The sequence below is a fragment of the Onychostoma macrolepis genome, chromosome 15, assembly GCF_012432095.1.
Source record: "Onychostoma macrolepis isolate SWU-2019 chromosome 15, ASM1243209v1, whole genome shotgun sequence".
NCBI classification, from domain to species: domain Eukaryota; kingdom Metazoa; phylum Chordata; class Actinopteri; order Cypriniformes; family Cyprinidae; genus Onychostoma; species Onychostoma macrolepis.
Window position 1 is genome coordinate 16,446,610 of NC_081169.1, and position 24,613 is coordinate 16,471,222.

The following is a 24,613-nucleotide window of genomic DNA, read 5'->3' on the forward strand; positions in this document are numbered from 1 at the left end:
ATAAAAAGCACTTTTTTATGTGTTAAATTTTAACAGATTTAGAGTTTATGGCAGCATGGCGATAAAGTTGTATATGGACATACACCACTGTTGTACAGTCGCTTTTCTTTTTAATAGATGCATTAGATACAACACATTAAATACTTTTAGAAAAATTAAAAAATATTCTTTTTGAACTTTGTTCTTCTTGAACTTTGTTCTTCTGAATCCCCTTCTGAGAATTCCCAAATAAATATTAATCAGTACTCCAACACTAAAGACTGGAATAATGGCTGCTGAATATTCAGCTTTTCATCACAACAATAAATTACAATTTAAAATACATTACAATAGAACAATTATTTTTTAATTCTAATAATATTTAATAAAGTCTATTGTTTTTACTGTATTTTTGATCAAATAAATTCACCCTTGGTGAGCATACAAACTTATGACACTAAATTAGACTAAATGTTAACACACACATTGTTTACATTTATTGGCTACACTATTGAAACAGTATTTTCACATTTACAAATGAACCAGCTTACTTCAGTTGTAAGTGCCGCATTAATCAAATTGCAATAACTGGCTTTTCCTCTAGAACAACTTCTCTTTTCCACTTCTGTTGCTTAGCAGCACAGACTGTTACACACTCTTAATCAATACCCTAATCGCTTAATTTAGACATTGTTTTAACAAACTCTCATTCAGTCTTGCTCCATTCAGGTATGAAACACCCACTTTTCACTCATTTCCACTTTAATATCTGGTTTAAAATCCTGTTTCACTTGGAAACGTCATATTATGGAAGTAAAAAGGGGTTGTGACCACCATTCACATTGATTTTAAACAGTTTTTGGTGCTCTAAAAGGCATTTTGTTATCACCATCTTTGTGTTCTGAAAGAACTATGTGGAATGCTTGGATAAATGGATCAGATGCTTTATTCTGACCTATAAAAATAGGGTTAAAAAATCACCTGTAGAGCCAATCTTTATTTTTTCAGATGAAAAAATGATGGAACAAATAGTGTTTTAGGCCTTTCCACAGACCGTTCCTCCAGTGAATAAAAATGCTCGGAAATGTAATCAGCTCCGTTTATTTTGGATTCCGCGGTCTGTTCGAGATAAGCCCCATTTTTAGTTACAGTCTTTGAAAAGCTCAATGATAAACATCAAAGTGCCTCTTGAGGCGGTTCTCCATCACTCAGTCGGCCTTTGTGTCTCTCTGACTTGGAGTGACTTTGGCTGAAAAAAGGAGGTGGAGAGAGCTAGAGATGGAGGACAATAAAAGAAAAGGATGGCATGACTGTTAATTTGAAGAAGATGAAGAAACCTTGGCTGAGAAGGTAGATGAATAGAGTGATGTGATGAGTCATTTAAGCAATTTTATGTATTTTCCTATTCACCACTTCACAAGTAAATCAAGCAGCTCGACTTAAATGACTGATGTCAGATGTGTTAGAGAAGCCTTTGCTCTGACAGAAGTGAAGTTTGATTTGTTTTTCCCTCTTGTTTTCTTTTTCATAACTTAGACTTGGCAGTGTGCTCCTTCCTGAAGGTTTTTTTCTTGCAGAGCGGGGGCCACAGTGGAGGCGCAGGGAGCTGAAGCAGACGTATAGCTGTGAGGGAGGCGCTGTGTTAGTTTCCCTGGTGCATTATTGATGCTAGCTGTACACAATAGGGAGGGGTGTGCTTTGCCTCGCAGTCTTTCTCTTTTTTTAGTTTTCAGTAGATGCCTTGTGGCTTGTGGTGTGTTTTCTCTCTGTATCTGTCTCTCCGTTGCCTTTTTCTCACCATCTGTTTCGTTCTCTTAAAGCACGGTGCCCACAACGTCTCCTTACTGAGCTGTTATCAAAACTCACTTAGGGCTGGGATGGAGAAACATCCCTTCCAAGGAGCCGGTTATAATTTAATCAAACAGTGGCAAGCAGAAATTGAGTAAAGAATTTGTTGGGTAGTGTGTGGAAAGACATTACGGAAAACTGTCCGTCTGCTACCCGTCAACCCTTCAGTGTCAAAGTCAAACACTGGCTCCTCCAGTCACACAGCTGGTACATGAGCTCTGGGAGATGAAGCAATAGCCCCTCCATGTCTTGATGGGTCTCAGATGCTGCTATTTGTGTAGAGCAAGTATATTAGCACAGTATTTGTCTAGTGTCTTGTAGACCTGTAATAAACCTTAAGACTATCTTTCGTCTGTATTTTTGTACTGTTTATTTATTTATTTTTAATTATATTGAAATGAGATTGATTCATAATGTTCACATATTTACACAGATGAGATGTGTTTTAATGTGTGATTATTTTGTCATGTACATGTTCATTTAAAGCAACTTACAGTACATGGCATTTAAGGCAAACATTTTTGTTGGTCCATGCATTTTCTGCGAATCAAACCTGTTTATAGTTTATAGCAACCGTTTATAGTGTTTTAAGGAATAGTTCACCCAAAAATGTCATAATTACTCACCTTCATGTCTCTCCAATATATTTTTTATACAATTTGAGAGCTTTCTGACCCTCCATAGACAGCAACGCAACTACCGCCGTTAAAATAGTCCACGTGACATCAGTGGTTCAACCGTAATTTTATGAAGAGATTGTTGAATAAAGTCGTTATTTTTGTTTTCTTTGTGCACAAAAGTATTCTTGTAGCTTCATAAAATTACGGTTGAACCACTGATGTCACATGGACTATTTTATTGATGTCTATACTACTTTTAGTAGTTACGTTGCTGTATATGACAGTTCACTTAACTTATTTTTTTAATTATCATTTACTTAAAAATTTGAAGGCAACGGGTTTCCTCAATTTTTTAAAGTTAAGTCAGCTTAGCACTTTTTACAGTGCAGGGTCAGAAAGCTCTTGGATTTCATCAAAAATATCTTAATTTGTGTTCCGAAGATAAACACAGGTCTTACGGGTTTGGAACATCATGAGGGTGAGTAATTAATGGCTGAATTTCCATTTTTGGGTGAACTATCCCTTTAAGCCTTTTGTGTAATTGTAACACAGTGACCTAACCTGATGTGACGCAATAAGATTCCAGTGATAAGCAATTTGTCTATCCACACCAGATGTGACACAGCTCAATGAGAATTCAATCAAAAATCACAGCCAACCAGAAGAGAGTGTGGGCAGGCTCTGTCTGCAAGCACACTGCACTTGCCACAAAATGACTAACTACATAATCTAATTCATTTTAACTTTATTAAAACACACACTGAGTGACTGATACAATCTTTGTCATGGAATACGCTCATTTGTTGACATTGAGTTTACAGTTTTAACATTCATGTTTGCTTTGATTTATTTTTAAGATCTAAGGTAAATTACACATTGTCACTTTCAGTATAAAGGTCATGCAAAATAATAAACAAACTCGCAGTTGCATTAAACACTTTTAACACTAAATAAATCACATACTTAGTACCTGAGATTGTCTTTGTCATAGTTTGTATGCTGTTGTTTCAGCCACAACGTCACAGAAATAGAAATCCTTTTCCAAAATAGAATTCCCTGTTGCTCGTCATGTACCACTACCAGAGTTGGTTAATAGTGCGTACAAATGTTGTGTCCCAAATGATGCACCATGTACACCACTGTCTAGTATATGAATAGCCCCGCCCCCTCCAGCATGTAATTAATGCTGCAACAGTTGAGAGCATGAAATGTCCAACATTAAGTGCACATTTCCTTTTTGGAATTTTCAGTATGAACACACTATTTATACGAAAAATGGCTAGAATAGTGCACAAGTACGCAAATTGGGACGTGCCTAAAGTACAAAAACTCTTGGGGACAACTTGTGAACTCAAAAGTAGGACAGTTTTTTGGAGGTTGTGAAAGCAGCAAAGAACCCAGATTGCTCTAAAGGAATTGCCCAGGTAATACATGTACTGTAAGTCACTTTGGATAAAAGCTTCTTATAAATAATGACTAGTAAATGATGTGCTTCTTTACAGATGTCTCAGGGCAACTTTTTGCATAAACATGAGTGACACCCCACTTCTCCCTCCAGCTGTTATTTGCAGTTATTCTTCCTTCGATGTGTTTCACGCAAAAGGGTCGCTATTTAAATAGGAGTTCAGTGAACATACCTATTTGCAAGTTAAGAGAAAATGCAATAGAGGGTAAAACAAAGCACACACTCCCCCGCTGGTTTGTGTAAAAAGCTTCTAAGGCAGGCTCATGGTCATTTAAAAGTCAAATCCAGCCACTGAAGAGCACAGCACTGAGGGACCTTTGAACAGACAGTGAAGTCAGTTTGAGAGATTCTGTTTATACTCCACCAGCACTAATGGAGCAAATCAAACACTCTCCTGCCTCAGTGCGCCACGTCTGTTTGGTCTTGCCTGGAGTTTTTAGAGGAGCCTGGACTATGAACTGCTGGGGTTATGTGAAGAGTAGGGGGTATATGGGACTTTCCACTGGGAAGCATTTGGGAATGCTGATTTTTTTTTTTCCAACACAAAATCCCTGTGACATTGAGTGTGATATGCATAGTGATTTCAGAAGCTTTTTATAAGTCAGGGACTCCTAAGATACAAACTTCTGCGAGCGGTTCTTTCCAGAAAGTTCGCATTCAGGGTGAAATGGATGATAATTCACCTCATAACATTAGGCACATTCATTACATGCAGCCTGTCTAATTTAAAAACCTTGAAATTTGACAACACTCATTTCATAATTACTCATGTAAGGGCATAGCTAATAAATGAATCATAAAGAAAAACCCTGATTGACATTTAGAGCTCACACTATTTGCTTTTCGGTGTCTGCTTTTGGGGTTTGATCTACAAATGGCTGGATTCTAAATAGAGGAATTGAGGACTTCCTGCCCTTTGCTTTGTCTCTCATGTGTCATTTTGCCTGGATCTGAGTGATGTGTTAGATGTCGATGTGATTTTTACCCTCAAAGTGAAGTCAATCTCTCATAAAACACACATCACCGCTCGGCGAAACGATGTGTATCTTTTGCTTCTGACACTTCATAGGATAAGGGGGAAAAAATAGCCCGTCAGTTCCGTTTGGTTTGAGATATCATCCTCTCCTTTCCTTTCGTGGGAATGCGCTTCAGATACACCGGCCTCCGTTGTTGGAAGCAGCTTGTTATTAGTAAGTCGAGAAACAGAAAGAGCTATTAGGGTGCAAATGAAGCATTGTGAAATCAAAAGTTTCCCCAGCACGCAGCAGCCTCCTGAAGGCCGGCTGATTACATCTCACCAGGTGCAGGTGGGGGAGATCCATTTTCACCGCTACACTTCTCAAATCCACTCATTACGACGTGCTGCCTGATGAAGGTTTGGACTCATTAATTGGCAAGGGGAGGAGAGAGAGCATTCAAATGAACAATTATGGCGAAGGAGTTTATCTTTTTTCCTCCACACGCTCCGCGGCGTTTTCAAAGCGTCTCCAATCATAATCCATTTAGTGGATACTTTTCCATTTTGTTAATGTGCTAGGGGTTCTGACCCCGCAGTTTGAATGCTTTGCAATTTCGTATGGCTAAACCACAAAGCGTCACGAGCCATATAAACTGTGCAGTCCTCCTCTCCTTGGGTGGTATAGAGAGGAATTTGTTGCAAGGCTTTATACAAGGGAGGATGCTAGGCTTTGAAATATGTTAAAAAGGACTAGTTATTTGAACACCCATGTTATAATTGTAGTTATTCATCAGTGTTAATTTTTACAGCTTGTGAAAATGAAAATATCCTTTAAATTTAGTCAGTTTTACTTGGATTTATCTGAATTAAACATTTTTAAAGGTACATTTTGGCCTCTCTATGAACAATCTGTGGTTAAAACATAAAATTGCAAGTTATTTACGAAGGGACTTTTTTTCTGTTCCTTTTTCACCAGGGGCTTTCCAAGTCTTTCATCAGTAGTCAGACACAGTCCCCTCACCAAAACAGTGGCCCATATTTAAATAATATTATGGATATTTGGATATAAATTGTTTTTTCCCTGCATTAGAGAGTTATTCACAATCTGCACACAAAATAAAATGCTGCCTCATTGCTGGCAAATAATAGAAGCCATTTACAAGTCTTTTTCCTACAACTGAATAGGTAGACTGAGTAAAAAAAAAAATGGTGTGGAAACAATTCAGAAATTGCACGTAATTTCACAAATAATTGCAAAGAAGCGGTAAGTAACTTGGGCTTAAGTGTGACATTTTAGCAAACATGATAGCAAACATGATAGCAAACATACGACAGTCCTCCTTTTTTTCTTAATTATGAAAATGAATTATTAATATCTTTTAAATTACATTTGTCATACCGATCAAACTGTATGACCTTTCTTTGTGCTTTCAATTAGCCTTCAATTCCTAAAAATAAAGGTTCATTAAACTGTTCACTAAAAGGTTTTTGGAGAATTTAAAATGGATCTTCTATGGCAAAAAACCTGAGCATACTGTAGCTCTAACTGTTAAAAAGCACATTTTAAAACAAAAACTTGTAGCTTGAGTATACTAAATAAGTATTATCTATTTGCTTTGAGGTTTCTGTGTTGCTTTATGCTTTAGTTATTGATTTTCTGTGTTTTAGCGACTGATCTTTTTGCAGTTGCTTATGGGGGAATTAACTGTGGTTTCATTTTTTAGGATATGTTGTTTTATAAATGTTGCTGATATGATTTTATAATGTAAAGCACCTGGTCAACATGAAAAGTGCTAGAAATAATTAAATGTGATTGATTATTTAGGATGTTGAATTTACTGCTGAATTCAGAATGTCAAATCAAAACTCTTTCATCAATGTACATTTTCATCAGAAATTATGCTTTTGGCAAGATTATCACTGTTCTAAACTCATTATACATTTCATAATGAGCTTTGCTTTTATTGAATGTCTTCTCCAGGTTCTTATATGGATGGGAGGTTAGCAGTCACCCAAAGAGGAGGTCAGGTGGAAGCAGAGGATGGGTCCAATCCATATCACACCACACAGGACACAGACAGAGACCTTCCGCTGTTCACGACGGCTCCCCCTTACAGTGGCCTCGACCACCATCCACCTTTTAAGCCCTACCCGCCTTATGACCCCCGGGGCCAAAGCCACGAGCAGTATTTTCAAGACAGCGGAGGGGCAGCTCACCATCCCACAATGCCATCGTCTAATTCCCATCTCCTTCAGGATCCGTCCACACACCTGGTCCCACACGAGGATGTGCCTCCATTCTCTGATGTAGCAGCTCCCAGAACCACCACACTGGCCCCATCGGCTGCATCCCTCACCCAGCCACACGTGCCCAAAATCCAACACAAACCTTCTTCAGAGACGCAGAGGAGAAGCACGGAGGAACCACCCCTGCCCGTGACCGTAACGTCACTGACCACCACTGATGTGCACACATCCGCACCGCCTGCTTCCAAACTGTCAGAGAGAGGAGATGTCACTCCGACCTTAAACAACGAGCCCAAAGATGGAACAATCCCAGTGAAAAGAGACAAAGAAAAGTCTTCAATACTCAAGGCAGAACCTGGCACTCCAGGAAGTGATGTTGCTGTAAAAGCATCATCAGTGTCTGGGGATTTGGATGACGAGACCACCACCTCCACCATCATCACCACAACGGTTATTACGACCATGCAGACGCCAGGTACCATTCACACGATCAGCGTGACTTAGATTTACATATTTTTCACCCAGCTTCCTGAATCCTAATTCAAAGCTCTTCAGAGGTTTATCTGCCCTGCTTGTGCCTAAAGATGTGGGTTTTGAGATGCCAGAGGATACGTAGTTTTATACCGCTGCATTTGGTGCCTTCTTACATGAGGTCTTTGATAGTTTTGTGCAATAAAATCAGGGAGTCAGAAACCCCATGTAACATAAGTTAGCCCTATAATCTTTAAAAAAAATTTATTATTATTATTATTAATACAGGCTACATGTTTGGCCCCCTTTTAAATTCACAGAACAAAAGCTTGAAGACAATATATTATTAATTTATGAAAGTATTTTTGAAAGCAAGAGTTTGTGTACATTGAACTTTCAGTTGAATTTAGACATTTAACTATTTTTATAATTTATAATACGGGGGCATTTATTATTTTTTATTAAGGTACTTTATATATTTATTATATCGAATTTAATTATTATTTTAATACTTTGTGCAATTTGTGTATATTGAACTTTCATTTGAATTTAGACATTTAACTATTTTTATAATTTATTATATGGGAGCATTTATTATTTTTAATTAAGGTACTTTATTTATTTTATATGTATTTAATTTAATTATTATTTTTATATTTATTACATTGGGACATTTGGACATATCAGTGCCCCCTTACTTCATAGCACTCTTTAAAAAGTTCTGTTAATAGGAATACACAATACATTGGCACCATATCTATTATCAGGAGATATTAGAGATTTTTATCATTTTTTGATACCATCCAATATTGGATATATAATAGTCCATGATCATTTCTGTTACCTTACATTTCCATTACCTTCTAGTCATCATATAACACTCACTTTATGTTAATATTTAAAAATCATTTAAAGTGCCCTATTATGGATTTTTGAAAATGACCTTTCATGCAGTGTGTAACACAGCTCTAAGTGAATGAAAACATCCTGCAAAGTTTTAAATCTGAAAGTGCACCGTATATGAAGTTATTGTCTCTCAAAAGAAAGAGTAAACTCTTGAATCATTGAAACGAGTTGTTTTAAAATGAATCCCAAGCCGTTTCATCTTGACGTCAACATGAAACATTAGCATATTGCCCGCCCACCAGTGTTGCGCAAGCTACTTGGAAAATGTAGTGAGCTTACTCTTCATTAAATGAAGCTTCACTACACTGAAGCTATCCTCCTGGGAAATGTAGCAAGCTAAGCTACAGTAACATGGCAAAAGTAGTTTACTACATCTAAGCTATTTTTAAAGTTTTCATTTTTATATTGATCCGACTACATTCCAAGTCAAGCTCTCTCAGTGATCAATAAAACTGTCAGTCAAGGAGACAGACAGGCATAAAAGTTCAGTTTAGTTGTTTATTCAACAACTGTTCCAAACCAATTTGGCAACAAAAATAAGTATCATGTATAGGGATGGATTTACCTCATATTGTGACAGGCAAAATACATTTATTTCACAATAAAGTTCATTAGTTAACATTAGTTAACTAGTGTATTGAACCAGGAATGAACAATACTTCTACACTACAGTATTTATTAATCTTAATGCTAATTTCAACATTTACTAATGAATTACTAAAATCAGTTGTGTTTGTTAACATTAATGCACTGTGAATTAACAAATACAAATGGACGCACTCTAATTTTTTGATGAATATTCACAATAATCACGTTGTTTGTATTTGCCAAAATAGAAATTTACTTTAGTCAAAACACAGACGGAATTGGCATTAGCGCGAGCTACCAGCCGGCAGAGGATTCTGCAGCCTTCCTTGAACAGTTATGTTCAGGACTTTCTGATTTACTTAACGGATACTGCATGAGGGTGCAAGAAACTGGCCAAGGGAGGTCACGTACGGGACACATAAATTAAGCCCAATATACGGGACGTCCCGGCTAATATGGGGCGGTTGGAAACCCTAGCTTTCCCCTGCATGTTCTGGCATCCTGGCGCACAGCAGCTGTCCACCATGTTGAAATGGTGTAACGTTTGTAAGGTCTAAATCATTGGTCTCAAACTCAATTCCTGGAGGGCCACAGCTCTGCACAGTTTTGCTCCAAGCCTAATCAAACACACCTGATGCAGATAATCAAGGTCTTCAGCATCACTAGAAACTTCCAAGCAGGTGTGATTTGGAGCTGGTTGGAGCTAAACTCTGCAGAGCTGTGGTCCTCCAGGAATTGAGTTTGAGACCACTGGTCTAAATAGTCTGGTTTTAAATTATTGTTATGGCCGCTCTAGCGCTCTCCTGGTTGCCAGCCAAAATAGATTTTGGAGCGGTAAAAATAGCTGTTTCCACGGTAATGCTGTACACAAAGCAGCACTGTGTTCACAAACGCTGCTTCATCAGATGAAATGAAAATGAGACCAATCGGCAGTAGCCCCTCACTGCAGAACAAAGATCCAGGGGGCGGGGTTGGATTCACATCTAGGGGGTGGAGATGGTAGGTTTAGGGGTGCGGATGGGTGGGTTTAGGGATCAGGGGGTGGAGATTGGTAGGTTTAGGTATATGTAAGGTGGGAGGAGTTGGATCTAGATCCAGCCACGCGCCCTGGATCTTGTGTTCTGCAGTGAGGACCATCTCCCAATCGGACCAATCACCGCAGATTAGCGTCACGCAAAGGAGGGGATTGGAAAAATGAATCGTTGAGCAAGTAAGGTAAAAAATAAATGCATATTATAAGACAGTGAAATTATTTTTGGACCTTGCATGCATGTCAACCTGTAGTTGGGGACTCCCAAAACCAAAATATGAACCTTTCATTACCCATAATAGCGGCACTTTAATAGCACTGTTAAATGTTATCTTTAGCAAATCCAATTTTCACACTGTATGTTGTTAAAATGTTGTGACTGGTTTTAGTTTTTATATTTTATTTAAACAAAATAGTATAGTATACTAATTTGAATTTCTAGCATAACAAAATTAATCATCTGCTTATCGGTATGGGTCAGATTGTTAATATCAGTGCATCCCTATTATTGAAGTTATTTAACCTATTTATTTATTGTGTATATTTGTCCATATAATAAGAAACGTGGATCTGATTGGCCCCGTTAGAAGTGATGCAGCCTAGTCATACAGAGCTTTCTTAAGACCACTAACCAGCTAGTTGTTCAGACAACCAACTGACAGTTTAAATATGAAAGTATGTAATTTTGCACATCCCTAATAACTAAGCCAAGCGTATGAATTTATATGGAGCGAGAACATATCTCTTGACCAGCAGCGGCATTTAACTCTAGAGGGAGATGAAGGAGCCGACAGAACAGAAAGACCTCAAGGCTACAAGAAAATATTCGCTCACCTGCCATTTCACCTGAATTGTCCACGTGTTCCTACACAGCAGGGCAGGAAAACTGACCCTGCTGATCCAGACGGAAAATGAGAAAACCTTGAAAGACAATTAAAGATGGGAGGGAATGCAATGAAGTGAGATGGAGAGAATGAGAAAAGGCTCACCTCTGTTGATGCACACTTTCTCTGTCTCTCTCTGTCCTTCTACCTTTTCTAATGCAGCTCCGTGCAGCACCAATTTCACATCGCCGGGAGGCTACATAGAGACACCGCAGCAAGCCAGGAGTTGGTACAATACGGATGTGGACTGCACATACACCGTGACAGTCTACATGGGCTATGGGGTGGAAATTCAGGTAAATTCATCACACGGTGCTTTTGTTATTGACCCAGTTCCTGGAAACGATCTAAATTACTGTGGTAATCCAGTTCTGCTCTTTTATTCTTGAAAGGTTAAGTGTGTAATGTACTGTGCCTCTAGCATCAAACAGAAAAATAGTGATTGTTTTCACACAGGTTTTGTAGACACACCCCCTGTCTGCCATTGGTCGGGCAAACAGATAGCCCCGCCCTAATCTCACACCATTGGTTGAGTCAATGTAGCTGTCAAACTGGTTGGAAATGTTTTGCTAGTACCATAGAGCCACAGTGTTACACTTTTAAGAAAACAACCTTCAAATGGCTTTCTTATAGTTCTCTCTGAATATGAGAAAAATCATTTTTAATTAATTAAATTAATTAATTCATTATTTTTTTAATTGAAAAAATTACTACCTTCAGCTTTAAGAAGTCGGTTTTTGGCATAAAGGTCACATATAAATGCAGCTGCTGTTCGTACATAAGCTGACAGAAATGGCTGATGTGAACAATTCAGGAGATTACCTGTTTGTTTGTTTGTTTGTTTGTTTGTTTGTTTGATTGTTTGTTTAATTAAATGGTGGGCAGAGTTCAGAGATGTACAGTGTATCTGTATTTTAATCAGTAGTGAAGTATTCTTAAATAATACTTCTGTCTTATTAAAAATCCACCCACAGTAAGTGCTATTAATTTGCTAAAAATTAGGGGTGGGAATCTTCAGGCACTTCACGATCCGATCCGATCCGATTCGATTCTGGGAGTCACGATCCGATTCCAAAATGATTCTTGATCTACATTTTTCCCCAATTAATTCTTCTGCTGTGCAAACACATCTTTACAACTTTACATTTTAACCAAAATTTCAGTTTCTATGCTTATTGTTTATAGTTGGAATCTCTGTACTGCCATCTTAAAAATAGGAGTGTGAATCTTCACTGGTTTCACAATTCAATTCAATTATGATTATCATTATCACTCAATATCACGATGCGTCACATTCTCAGTTTTCAATATTACTGCACATGGCTACATTTTCATATAAATTTTATATCAAATTTATTTTATGCAAAATTTACTTAATTTTTTTATTATATAAGCAGGCTACTTTTTTTTTTTTTTTAATTACTTATTTAAAATAAGTGTTCTTGTGTGTATATCCGTAAATAAATAAGTGCATCCAAAAGTTTACAGACAATAGTTGTTTTTTTTTTTCTTTTTCCTTCAGTATTATTGCCGTTTGATTATTACTGATGAGATCGTAGACAGTGGCAGCTTCAACAGGCTGCATTCACACTAATGCACAGATCTATTTCGATATATCAGATTTTTTGTCCTGCTCTGAAAACATGACTGACTGTGTGTAGCCTACATCAATTTCGTATAAAAGTATTTGATAATGCAAGTGCATAACCGCAGCCGCAATCGAGCTTCAGGACAAACAAACACAAAGCGCCCGTGAAAGTCTGTCAGTGCGCGAGTTTCGTGCTTCTAATAGTACTGCATTCCAAACAGCATAAATGAAAGCATATCTAAAGCATATCTAAAGAAAACACGGCCGATGGAAGCACACACTGTCAAGCAATGCGTACGTGTCTGACAGCGCAAATTATGTGCAATGAAGCCAGCCGCGTCTCTAGCACGCACACGTGCCATATGCGGGGAAAAAAACCAAGCTCATTTATTTATTTACTTTTTGACTTATTTATTTATTTATTTTTTACATTTCAAGAAAATTTTTGGTTAGACTCCATTTTGGTTAGGATGATGTCTGTGTATACAGTATAGACAGCAAGGAAGCTCACTAGTGTTTGGAACAAAACCATGATATGCACCCTCACAAAAATCACCTTCAACCACATGATTAACTGCAGCTTCCTTCATAAAATATACAATAGCTATTACCTCCCTGACCTTAGATGGTTTAGCTAATATATCTTGAATAGTAAAGATCACGCATACCAAATCACTATCAACCATCATGCGAGCTGCTGTGGCGTCTTAGTCGGTAGAGAGAAAAGGACGGTGAGAGAGAGGGGAGCCTAGAGTCTCATCTCATTCCTCCTCTCCTTGTACATACTTGTTAACCTGGGACAGTGTATAAATATCTCTCTGTTTTCCAGCAATTATTCAATGTGACTGATATGTGCGGAAGCCACACAGTTCTTCCCCTAATTAATTGCTTATGGATTATCTGTCCACTCCTTTTGTTTGTTTATGGTATTCTTTAATGCCCTCCTGTTAAACTGTCTCTCAGGCAACTCTTAACTTAATTAAAGCAGCCTCATCCTTCTGCTGATAGACAAAAATAATGTTTAATTCAGACAATGCGAGGGCCTGCTTTGCATTTTCTGTGTTCTTACAGCCTAATTTATTCGATTGGTCCTGGTTAAGCTTTCCCCTGATCCAGAAGCCTCTCTCGTTTTGAGACCTCGTGAAGATCTCAGACTTTGAAGGCGGTCATCAGGAAGATTAAACTGCATTTAAGCCATTTCCATCATTCAATTGAGGAAGATGGAAAGAAGTTTGCTTCTTTAGATCACTTCCTGCTCGTGCTGGATGGCCGTGGCCTTTACCTGCTGGATTCCTCTGGGATTCGGGTATTAGTGGTGGCGGGTGGTTGCTGACCTTGCGTGTCGAGGGCTGTGTTGGGCAGAGGGTTCATCACCTGTACAGGCCTGACCTGCTGACCCAGGCCAAATGGCTAAACCCTCATCAGTCTGAGCTCAGCGGAGGGAGCCCAGGTCGTGCCTCACTCTTCCTTTAATACCTAGATACTGAACTTTAGACTCCATCTCCCCCGAGAGCTACATCCTGCTGAACTCTCCTACGGTGATGGAGATGAGTCATCTGAGGAAGTGCAGCACTCGCTTTCACTTACTTTCAGATACTTTCAGAGTTCAAATATCATCTGTATAGTGCCACTCCAAAACATCCTTTTTGCTGAGGATTCATTTCTTGATGTAAGTTGAATTTTAGCTTATTTGACCCAATTATATGTCATTTTTAAAAACACATATTACACTTTTCTCCAGTACTAGGTTCCTGTTATTTGGTACATCTTTTGGGGTTGTCAAAATACCAATACTAGTCATATCTATCTAATTATCTATCTAATATCTTATCTAATTAAATTAAAGCAATGGCACTTTGTCTATATTTCCCAATTAAGTGTTTCCTCAGTTTTTCTTTTTTCAATTAAAACTGAAATAAACAGTATAAGCAAGTTCAAATTTATAACGGCAGTCTTACAGCAAACTAACTTTCTTGAATGGAATAAAATATTTAATAGAACACTGCTTAACGGTGAAAGTGGATGGGGACCAGGCACTGCTGTGATTAAATTTTTTTATTTTGGTGTTGACTTGGTATTAAAGGGGTCATATGATGCGATTTCAAGTTTTGAACTCTCTTTGGAGTGTTACAAGCTGTCTGTTTGTGCATAGATAAGATCTCTAAAGTTTCAAAGACTAAAGTCTCAAACCCAAACAGATATTCTTTATAAAAGTTCAGACTTGTCCACGCCCTCCTAAAACGGCTCATTTAAACACGCCCCCACATGTCTACATCACTGTATGGGAAGATCTGCATAACACTGCCCAAATGTATATGCAAAGAAAGAGGGCGTGATTTTTATTCTCGCTGTAGTGTTGTTGCATGCCGACGGCGCCATGTCCTGGAGACGCTGTGTTTCATTGTGAAAGCGAAACTTCCAAAAGAGGACACAACTAGAAGTCAGTGGTTAAGTTGCATTTACAACACTGTTCCAGAACAGTTCAACCCAAATATTAGAGTGTGTGCAGCATTTTACAGAGGACTATTTCCTGAACCTGGGAGAGTAGCCTACAATGCCAGCTGTGCACAAAGGCTGTTTCTATAAAGTGGGGCAATTCCAACTTTGCAAGGACAGTCTGGCGCTTCTGACTCACAGCCTATAAGTTTTGTTTGTTTGTTTTATTAATTTATTTATCAGGGACAATGTACAAAAAACATTAATCTTACGAAAAGATGCTTTGTACCAGAGTTAGCAAATGCTAATTTCCATCTGCAGTCCCCGGGCAGGTGCACATACGATAAAAACATTACATTACAAATAACTGTCAATAGTACTAACAAATACATGCAATATTAATTGAACAGTGATCATTTAAAACCAATCAAATGTTCAAATGAAAAACTAATCAAAAAACCATCACAACCTAAAATATGTACAACATAGTCAAAAAACATTTACTTCAATATTACATTTATAAACTTTAAGTGTACTGATGCTGACACAGCTGATTATCAAGGATATATTTCTTTAAGTTTCGAGAGAAATTATTCAAATCTACAGACAACTTTAAACTGTCTGGAAGTTGATTCCATTGTTTAATGGTTTTAAATGAGAAGGCTGTCTGTGCAAAGGCAGAGAATATTTTTGGGACAGCACAGTTTCTTTGAGCAGTGGAGCGTGATGTTCGGCTCGTTTGTTCAGAATAAAGTTTTATGATTTTTTTCATTGAGGGTGGAGCAATATTATTAATAATTTTGAAAACGGTTCTTAGATTTGTATATCGAATTAAAGAGTCAAAACTTAATATTTTATATTTACTGAGAATATTGCAATGATGATAGCGAAGGGCTTTTCTGTCAAGCACCTTTAATGCCTGATTATAAACCGATCTAAGCGGTTTAAGTGTGGTCTCGTTGGCCTGAGACCAACAGGACAAACAATAAGTAATGTGTGAAGAAATCATGGCATTAAAATACATGAAAGATGCTTCAGTTGTCAAACTATTCCTAATATGTCTAAAGGTGGAAATATTATATTTAATACAGTTGCACATTCTTTTAATATGTTTTTTAAAACTCAGAGTTTGGTCCAAATGGACACCTAGATATTTTATCTCTGTCACAATGTTAATTTTTTGTCCATTAAAATAGATGTTAGACATATCTTTAACCTTATTAGACTTAACGAAATACATTCCAACAGTTTTTTCAATATTTAATGTTAAGCAAGAAGATTTAAGCCAATTACTTATTTTGTCCATGACATATGAAAAAAGTATGTTTTCATATTTAAAGAATTTGCTATTGACTATTCAAACATGGGTTTTGAGCGGTGTAGAGTAGTGCTTGTTGTTTGTCATTTCTCCGATCACAAATGCAGACAAGGTAATGTTTACGCTGCTCGATGCAATGCGACGCAACACGTGAAAAGACAGTATAAGTCATTATAATCAGTAATTATGTCCCCACTGAATGCAACAAATGCCTTGTTTACTGTATAATGGGTTTTTATTGTTTTTGTCTCATCGCCCTGGGCGTGTTCTGTCACACGCTTGAGGTATTCGGCCAATCATAATGCACTGGATAGCTGGCCTGCAGGAAAGTGGGTCTCGCGAGCCAGATTTGAGTATCAGTGCCCTAGACATTGACCATGTGCTGATTCTGAATGCGTCTCTCGCATAGACTGACAAAGGAATATACTTTAAAGGCTTGTGCACTCAACTGTTTGCGAAATTTTAGGCTTTGTACTTCAGTCGCGTTCCAGTGGTGACACAGAGGCAGGTGCGCTGATGTTTGTATTTTATTTTGATAAAGTACCAACTTTAGCAATGCTGGAACTGATGTGTCTGTGTGTGTGTGTGTGTGTGTGTGTGTGACGCGATCAATTCAACTCTTTCCTTATACCAGCAGAATCAACTTTAAACATGTATCGTCTTAATAATGCATCACTGTATAAAGGTCTGCTTTTATTTATGTACACTCACAATGAAAACAAAACATTGTTCTTTTGATAAAGAAAACAAATAGGATGTTGCTTTCTGCCGTTTGAGTTTCCTCTCTGTGAACAAATTAAGCCTGTCACAAAAATTAACTGAAACTCAGCATATAGGCTATGTTACGTGTCACACAGTTTTTTCCCCCCTTGTTTATCTGTTAACTAAATCAAATATATTTCAAGAATTTATTCCTTGTATGTATATATGTACTACAGATTATATATATAATGTAATATAATATATGGTATTACTAATGTACTACTCTCTGTTCAAAATAAATGAAAAGAAATAAGCATAGTAGATTTGTTGTTTTTTTCCTGTTGTACCGAAATCGTATCGAACCGTGACATCTGTGTACCGTGCCACCCCTAATGATAATACACATTGTAAAATACTCCATTAGAAGCTGCTTGACAGTATAACGCGCCGTAAATGGAACAAACTGAAAAAAAATAAATAAATCTTTTTGTGTCCCGAATTTTACATCATAAAGTAATAGTGCCTGAATGTACAGTTTAGTGTAATGATCTTTACACCGATGATGCCCGCAAGCGAGACATATCTTGTCTATTAGGGCAGAGCAGAAAAAATAGCTCGTCCTCATTCTCAATTCTGTTTTGGACAGAGAGTAGATGTTTAATATGGCAGCCTGGTGCTTGGAGATCACTTCTGTCCACTCAGCCATGACAGTTGCCATGACTCTGGGTATTATCACTGCTTGTAAACAATTACCAAGTTAATAAGAGAGCAAGATGGCACATTGGAAATTTAATGAGTCTGAATCTTGGGGTGCTGAGGAGTGCAGGCGACCACCTAGAGCTTCTAACTATCCCTTTATTTTGCAATGCGGAAGTAAGCTATTTCCTGTGAATGTGCAAATTTCTGATTCATATTGCTGCTTTAGGTGAATAATTAAAAGAATAACAAGTTCAATAAATAGTATAACTTTGTGCTGCAAACTGGTGTTTTTATGATTTTGATAATAAATTGAAAAAAAACAACAAAAAAAACTGTTTGCAACATTAAGCAGCATAACTGACTGCTTTTGTACAGCTAAACACTAAAAATAAGAAGGTGCTGAAATGTGTAGGCCTAATTTCTGCATCAAAGATAATGACTCTTCTCTTACAGGTTTCCACATTATGGTCGAGCAAACAGATTGCTCTGCCCTAAACTCACGCCATTGGTTGATTCACTGTTGCTGGGTCAAACTGGTTAGAATGCATAAACAAACAGAGCAATGTTTATACTTTTCATTTCTGCCTATTAGGCAAGGATTGGAAAAAGTGTTTTAACATTGAAAATATATACACTTCAGCTTCAATATAAACCTAATAAGACCATACAAATCTCAAGATTTTTGTACAAAGGTTTTTGTGTGTGTGCTTTACAGATAGGCTGTATTGATTTTACTAATTGCTTGAAATGTCACCCTAAAAAATTGCTGCTGCTTGTACATTTATCTCTTATTGCTTTAGAAACATCTCAGTACATTTTCTTTTTCTTGTTGTTTGTTTGTACAGCCATTTTTAGGTGTTGATTGCCAAGCTATTTTCATCTCTTCTCCTCACTTCAATTGTGTGTCCTTGTTGTCATCCCACCTACATAATGGAAAAAATAAGCCAGTGGCAAGTAAATATCCACATCTGAACTAAGACATAGCAGTGCAGGATTTGACTGTTTGAGTCCTTGGTAACTACTTCAAATTACTTCAAACTGTACTACACCACAGAAACATTAGAAGACACATTAGAAAAGATAAGACAGCACTCTTGGCTTCAAAACAGCACTGGCCCCTATTGAGTTTGCATAAAATAAAACTCTATAGGGGCCAGTGCTGTTTTTGACTCTTTTAACTTTCTTTGTTTGGACAAAAACATTTGAAACATTTCAATTAATTGATATGTTCTGCAAAAGAAAGTCATACAGGTTTGAAACAACATGAGGGTGAGTAAATGATGACAGATATATGTGTGAACTATCGCTTTAATAAAGAGTGTGTCAAATCCTGCAGAGAAATCACTGCAGTATGCTTAACATATTTCAGTCAACTACAGCTTTTCTGTCGGTTGTAACATTGAAATTATTCAAATATCAACGATTTTGGCCATTTTATGAGAAATGAAGCATCTGACGTTCAGATGGATGGAGTTATCTGCTTCACAGTTTGTAGATTTCTGCTTTTGTATTATTCATTCCCAGCTTCTTGGCCAAACGCTCAGCTTATTATGGTTAGCATCTCTGTGCTGCCTGAGCGATTTAGTCGTTTTAACTGTCTCCTTTCACGCTGACTCATCAGTGCGGTGATAACACATCCTGAGTCCGGATAGCTCTCCTAAATGGACCCATAGATATTCCAGAGTGTGTGCAGAAACTGTCAGTGTGCTCAATCGGTAGATATGACGATATGGATTGGATGCTTAAAAAGCACCGTGAGCAGTGAGAGGGTCAAAACTCAAGCCGCTGTCCACCGGAGTGAGAGGGATCCATAAGTCGTCTCCAGAACCATGGGTGGCGCATGGATATTGACTGAGGGTCGATACTCTCAACTGCTTTGGATTAAGTGGGTCCTCTGTACAGTTCAATAAATATAGTTTGGTCTCCAGCCTGTCTGAGCTGATAGCTGAGATTGATTTGAATGTATTTGTCAAGCTGGACAGTTAAACACCCAGAAGCCTGTTGGCAGGGTCCCTTCAAAGTGTCAGGTTAACAAAGTGCTTTGCTTAAAGAGATTTCTGCAACTTTGTAAGGATCTTCTTTGTTTCTCAAGGACTGTGTGTTTATTTCTTTTGATTTGGTGTTAAATGGTGGTGACTAATAAAGAAAAGGAAATCCTTTAAAAAATAAGTGCGTGTGCTTAGAAATGTACTCTTTTTATTCATAAAAAGCCTATCACTCAAATTGGTATCTATCGAGAGAGAGAGAGATTAAGAAATAATAAAAAGACTATGCCATACAACTTTTCTTTTCACGAGTTCGCTTGCCCATCCAGTCCTAAAGTGTGAACGAACTTGGCTTGCTGTCTTTAATGGAGGCTCGATCCCGAGGCTCAGCTTGAGCACATAGATTAACCCCCCATTGCGGTACTACCTAGAGGGAGAATAACAGAAATAGAGGAGATGGAGGGATGCCAGAAGAACTGATGCTGGGACGGTGCAATGAGTGCTGCTTATATAGGCTCGTAATGATAATTGACAGAACTGAATGATTAGGCTGCTCCCGAACCTATGTTTGGAACTTCATTTTAAGAAACTCCATTTTTTAATGAGGCATTTTTTCATTATGATCTCAGGACTTTATCACCTTGTCAACAGATGTTGTTTCTTTTTGCTTAAAATACTCTTTCTAATGAACCAAATGTATTTTTGGGAGCTGGATGGATATTGCGGTGAAATTGCACTCAGTATTAGGTCCGAAATGTACTTTAGAGTGAATTTCATGGTGTCTCTTATTTGGTTTCTCAATTTCTCAATTCTCAATTTGGTCCTCATCCAGTAGATGTAAGATGCAAATCCTTAAATATTCACTTTTTTCCTTTTTCTTTTTTTAGATGTTGAGTGGAGCTATTTCAGCTTTTCTCTGATCAAAGCTGCTCTCAGTGCTGTACATCTGAGGTTTTGAGCCAATTCACCTCACACATCAGTGTTTGAAGTATCATTCTCCTCAATAGCATGGATCAATAACCTCAGACAGCGCAATTTCATCTGCCCTCCTCCACAGCTCACTTATAACTAGAGGGCTAATGGTCAAGCTTTATTAATAGCCTGTCACTTGTTTTCACGAGCCCTGTCCTCTATGCTGACACAGTTTGTAGTGCTGCCTGTACGGGACACTGCTCGTGCCCAGAACTAAACACTGATGTTTTTACAAGTGCAGATGTGTAGAAATGAGATCCTATTGTTTTCTTTCTTCCCATTTCCAGTAATCGTATCCTTTTCAGGGGGATACTTCAATGTGGCTTAATCTTTTGTAGATTTAAGACATAAAAGTAAAGACCTTAACCAGCCAGGAGAGATTTGTGCTAAACTCATTTGAATTTGAACAGTGCGGTTTAGCTGTGGAATGAGGTTATAACAAGGCCACTCTCCTAATTTTCCCCGTTCCCCTCAAAGCCGCCAGGAACCTTTCGCTGTTTCACGAAGGGGAACACAATGAATTAATGTACAACAATATAGTTGAAAGGGTTTTATGACTGCTATCATTCATAAAACTTATCCATGAAATAATTCACATTTTCCCAAATGTAACTTCAAATGATCTACTAATGACCCAAATTTCAATCGGTCTACATTTAGGGTTGTTCAGTACTCAGTAGTAGCATTAGCGAAATTTCAATTATTGATACAACAGCAGAAAACAATGTGCTAATGAACACACTTATTTAAATACATTTAATAAGGTTTTAATAATTATTTTGTAACTACATTATTTTTTCATTTGTTCTAGTAAACAGTGGTTTTTGTGATTTATAACAGTGATTTATAAAACTAGAACATTCTGAGTAATAGGACAGTTAAAAACAGTACAACAAATGTGTGTCAAATCTACAGTAAACATTTAAAAAATCATGTGCAAAATGAAACAGCTGAAATTATATATGTTACAAAAAGCTCAGAACATAGGGTTACATAACACAACACAAACAAAACAGTTAGGGTGACAGCAAATAACAAATGTTATTTGTTATATGCTATATTTGGAATTGCATACTGCTATACTGCTAAAAAGCTTTCATTTACATTTTTAAAATGGAACATCTTGACTTATTATTTGATTTGGCTGACGAAAATTAAGATCTGATCTGAAAAAAAAATGATTGGACACCATTTCTTACTGACTGCTTTTTTAATTAATATTATTTTAGTGTACTATACAGTGTGAACTGCACAGTATTCAGTAAATAGTAAGATGGTATTCCATTTGAACATAGCCAAAGAACTACCAAGTATTATCTTCCAGTAGATTACCATAATAATATAAATATTAAAACTAGTGTTAAAGAATTGGTTTGAGACCTAATAATGAATTTAGAGTAGATGCATTTGCCATTTTGCTCTTTAAACACTTTATATAAATTTTAATAACTCACTGATTATATTTTTAAGGCAACCAGAGAGGCTTTCCACTAGTTTTACTTATCCTTGCTTTGTTTCAGTGGTATGAGCATATAATCATAGCAAAATTACAAAGTCACACACTCGATTAGAATCCATTTAAATTTATTGCATCAAGTAAAATTAGCTTCCCCCCCCCACCCCCAAATGAACTCTAATCATGAATGTGAGGCATGTCATTCTAATCTGATAGTAATGTGCATGTAACTGCATGGATCACATACCAGGCATGAGACACCCTTGAGTGTTTATACCAATGTCATTTCCCATTGCCCTTGATTAATGCAGGGCATCTATTGTACAATAAGCTTCATGCATTAGAATGCAGGGGCACCTGAGTGAGGGAACTCAGTTAATTTATCAGCGTCCATCGGAATTAATTACAGATCCAGAGTGTGAAAGTCAGCCGTGCCTAATCACATGGGAGCAACGTCCCACAAGCGTCATTTATTTCAAGGCGCACCGCCCCGTGGCTTATTTGAAACCAGTGTTAGTGCATCGCCGTGCAGTTCTCCTCTTGACTAATTGTGTTTGTCCTGACGATGCGCTTTTCTGTCCTGCCGGTTCTCTCTGACTGATTGGATCTGTCTTTTTCGTCACAGATATCTGAGGAGCGAGCATCTGGGTGGAGGGTTTCGTGCTTCTTTGTCTCTTGCGGCGCCTTACTGAGGTGTGATCAGCAAACAGGGTGCCTTATCTGCACTTTAGATGGGAAACTCAGCAACTTGGTGCTCAGTAAATGTAGTGCGGATTTGGTGTTTTGTAAGCCTGAATGTGTTGCTTTGTCAAACGTGACAATTTAGCTGTGATATCCTTAAACTAAAAAATTCAAAAATTGACAATGTATAATAATATATGTATAATAATTCCATTATAATAATAAAGTTTCTTATTATTATGGATGTTAAAAACCGTTTTTGGTGCTTATTTTTGTGGAAACCCTGTATATTTTTTTTTACAGAATTCAAACTTAATTATACAACATTTATTTGAAATAGTAAAGACTTTTATAATGTTACAAAACATTTCTGTCTCTTTTGATCAATTTAAAGCATTCTTAGGTGAATTAAGAATTAATTTCTTCCTTTTTAATTATACTTACCCAAAACTTTTGAATAGCAGTGTATCATTATTAGTGTATTTATTTCCATAAAAATATTAAGCAGCAAACACATTTTCAACACTGATAAAAATAAGATGCTTAAAAAGAATATCTATTATAAAATATAAAAATGTAGTATAGATTTAGTATATATATATGTGACCTTGGACCACAAAACCAGTTTTAAGTCGCTGGGGTATATTTGTAGCAATAGCCAAAAATACATTGTATGGGTCAGAATTATTGATTTTCCTTTTATGCCAAAAATCATTAGGACATTAAGTAAAGATCATGTTCCATGAAGATATTTTGTAAATTTCCTACCGTAAACATATCAAAACTTCAATTTTGATTAGTTATATGCATTGCTAGGAACTTCATTTGGACCAATTTAAAGGTGATTTTCTCAATATTTTTTTTTTTTATTATTATTATTTTTTTGCACCCTCAGATTCCAGATTTTCAAATAGTTGTATCTCAGCCAAATATTGTCCTATCCCAACAAACCATACATCTCAATTTCAAAAAATTGATCCTTATGACTGGTTTTGTGGTCCAGGGTCACATATAGTAAATACAGTGTAAAATATAAAAATAAAAAATATTATAAAAATGTATATTTCTATTTCTATTCTATAATTTTCTACTGTAATTGTTTGAAAGGCTTCTGGCCTTTATTTCTTTGTTTTCTCTTTATTTTTATGTCCTCCACTTCTTTTGCATTTTCGCTCTTCTTTTTTTTCCGCCCTAGACCTGCACACTTGTTTCCATGGTATCCAGTGTGTGTACTGATGTGTTTTTGTTAATAGATAGGAGCAGACGGTGACAGACGGACTGATGATGATTTCTCATTACAGAGGGTCACTCTTGTCTTACACTCTGGTCTCAATACAAACCCCACCCAGTCCCTATCAGTTCACAATTCCTCTGTCATCTACTCAAAATACTGTTTTCATTCTGTTCCCCCTGACAAGGGCCTTCAGATATAACGTGCATGCAAACAACAACATTTTAGCTGCAGCCATCTTGTTCGGCTCATTTTATTGTCACCCTCATTCAGTGTACGCCTCCATGCGGAGAATGAAAAGGGCCATGGAATGAAAGTCAGGCAGTAGTGAGCAGCGCTGCCTTCCAGCAAATTCTCCTCAACGCCTATTAAAACCTTTCTGGCCTGGTGGATTGCGTGCGTGAGGTTAAAATTGGAAATGCATTAAATTGAACAGGGGGCCTTGAAACTGGGAACGGGACTGGAGGATGGGATTGAAAGGGCATAATCTGCCTGCTCAGACACCCAAATAATTTAATTGGTACTCACCTGTCGATAAATGCAAAAAGG

At 37.3% G+C, this 24,613-nt stretch overlaps 1 protein-coding gene across 4 annotated transcripts in view; it reads left to right on the plus strand.

The window, feature by feature from the left end:
* sez6b (seizure related 6 homolog b) overlaps positions 1 to 24,613 on the plus strand; it is a 182,803-nt gene that overhangs the window by 81,854 nt on the left and 76,336 nt on the right. For all 4 annotated transcript variants that reach the window (XM_058745539.1, XM_058745540.1, XM_058745541.1 and 1 more), the window contains exons 2-3: positions 6,852 to 7,592; positions 11,159 to 11,292. In XM_058745539.1, coding sequence (XP_058601522.1) covers positions 6,852 to 7,592; positions 11,159 to 11,292 — 875 coding nt within the window. The remainder of the gene's footprint in view (positions 1 to 6,851; positions 7,593 to 11,158; positions 11,293 to 24,613) is intronic.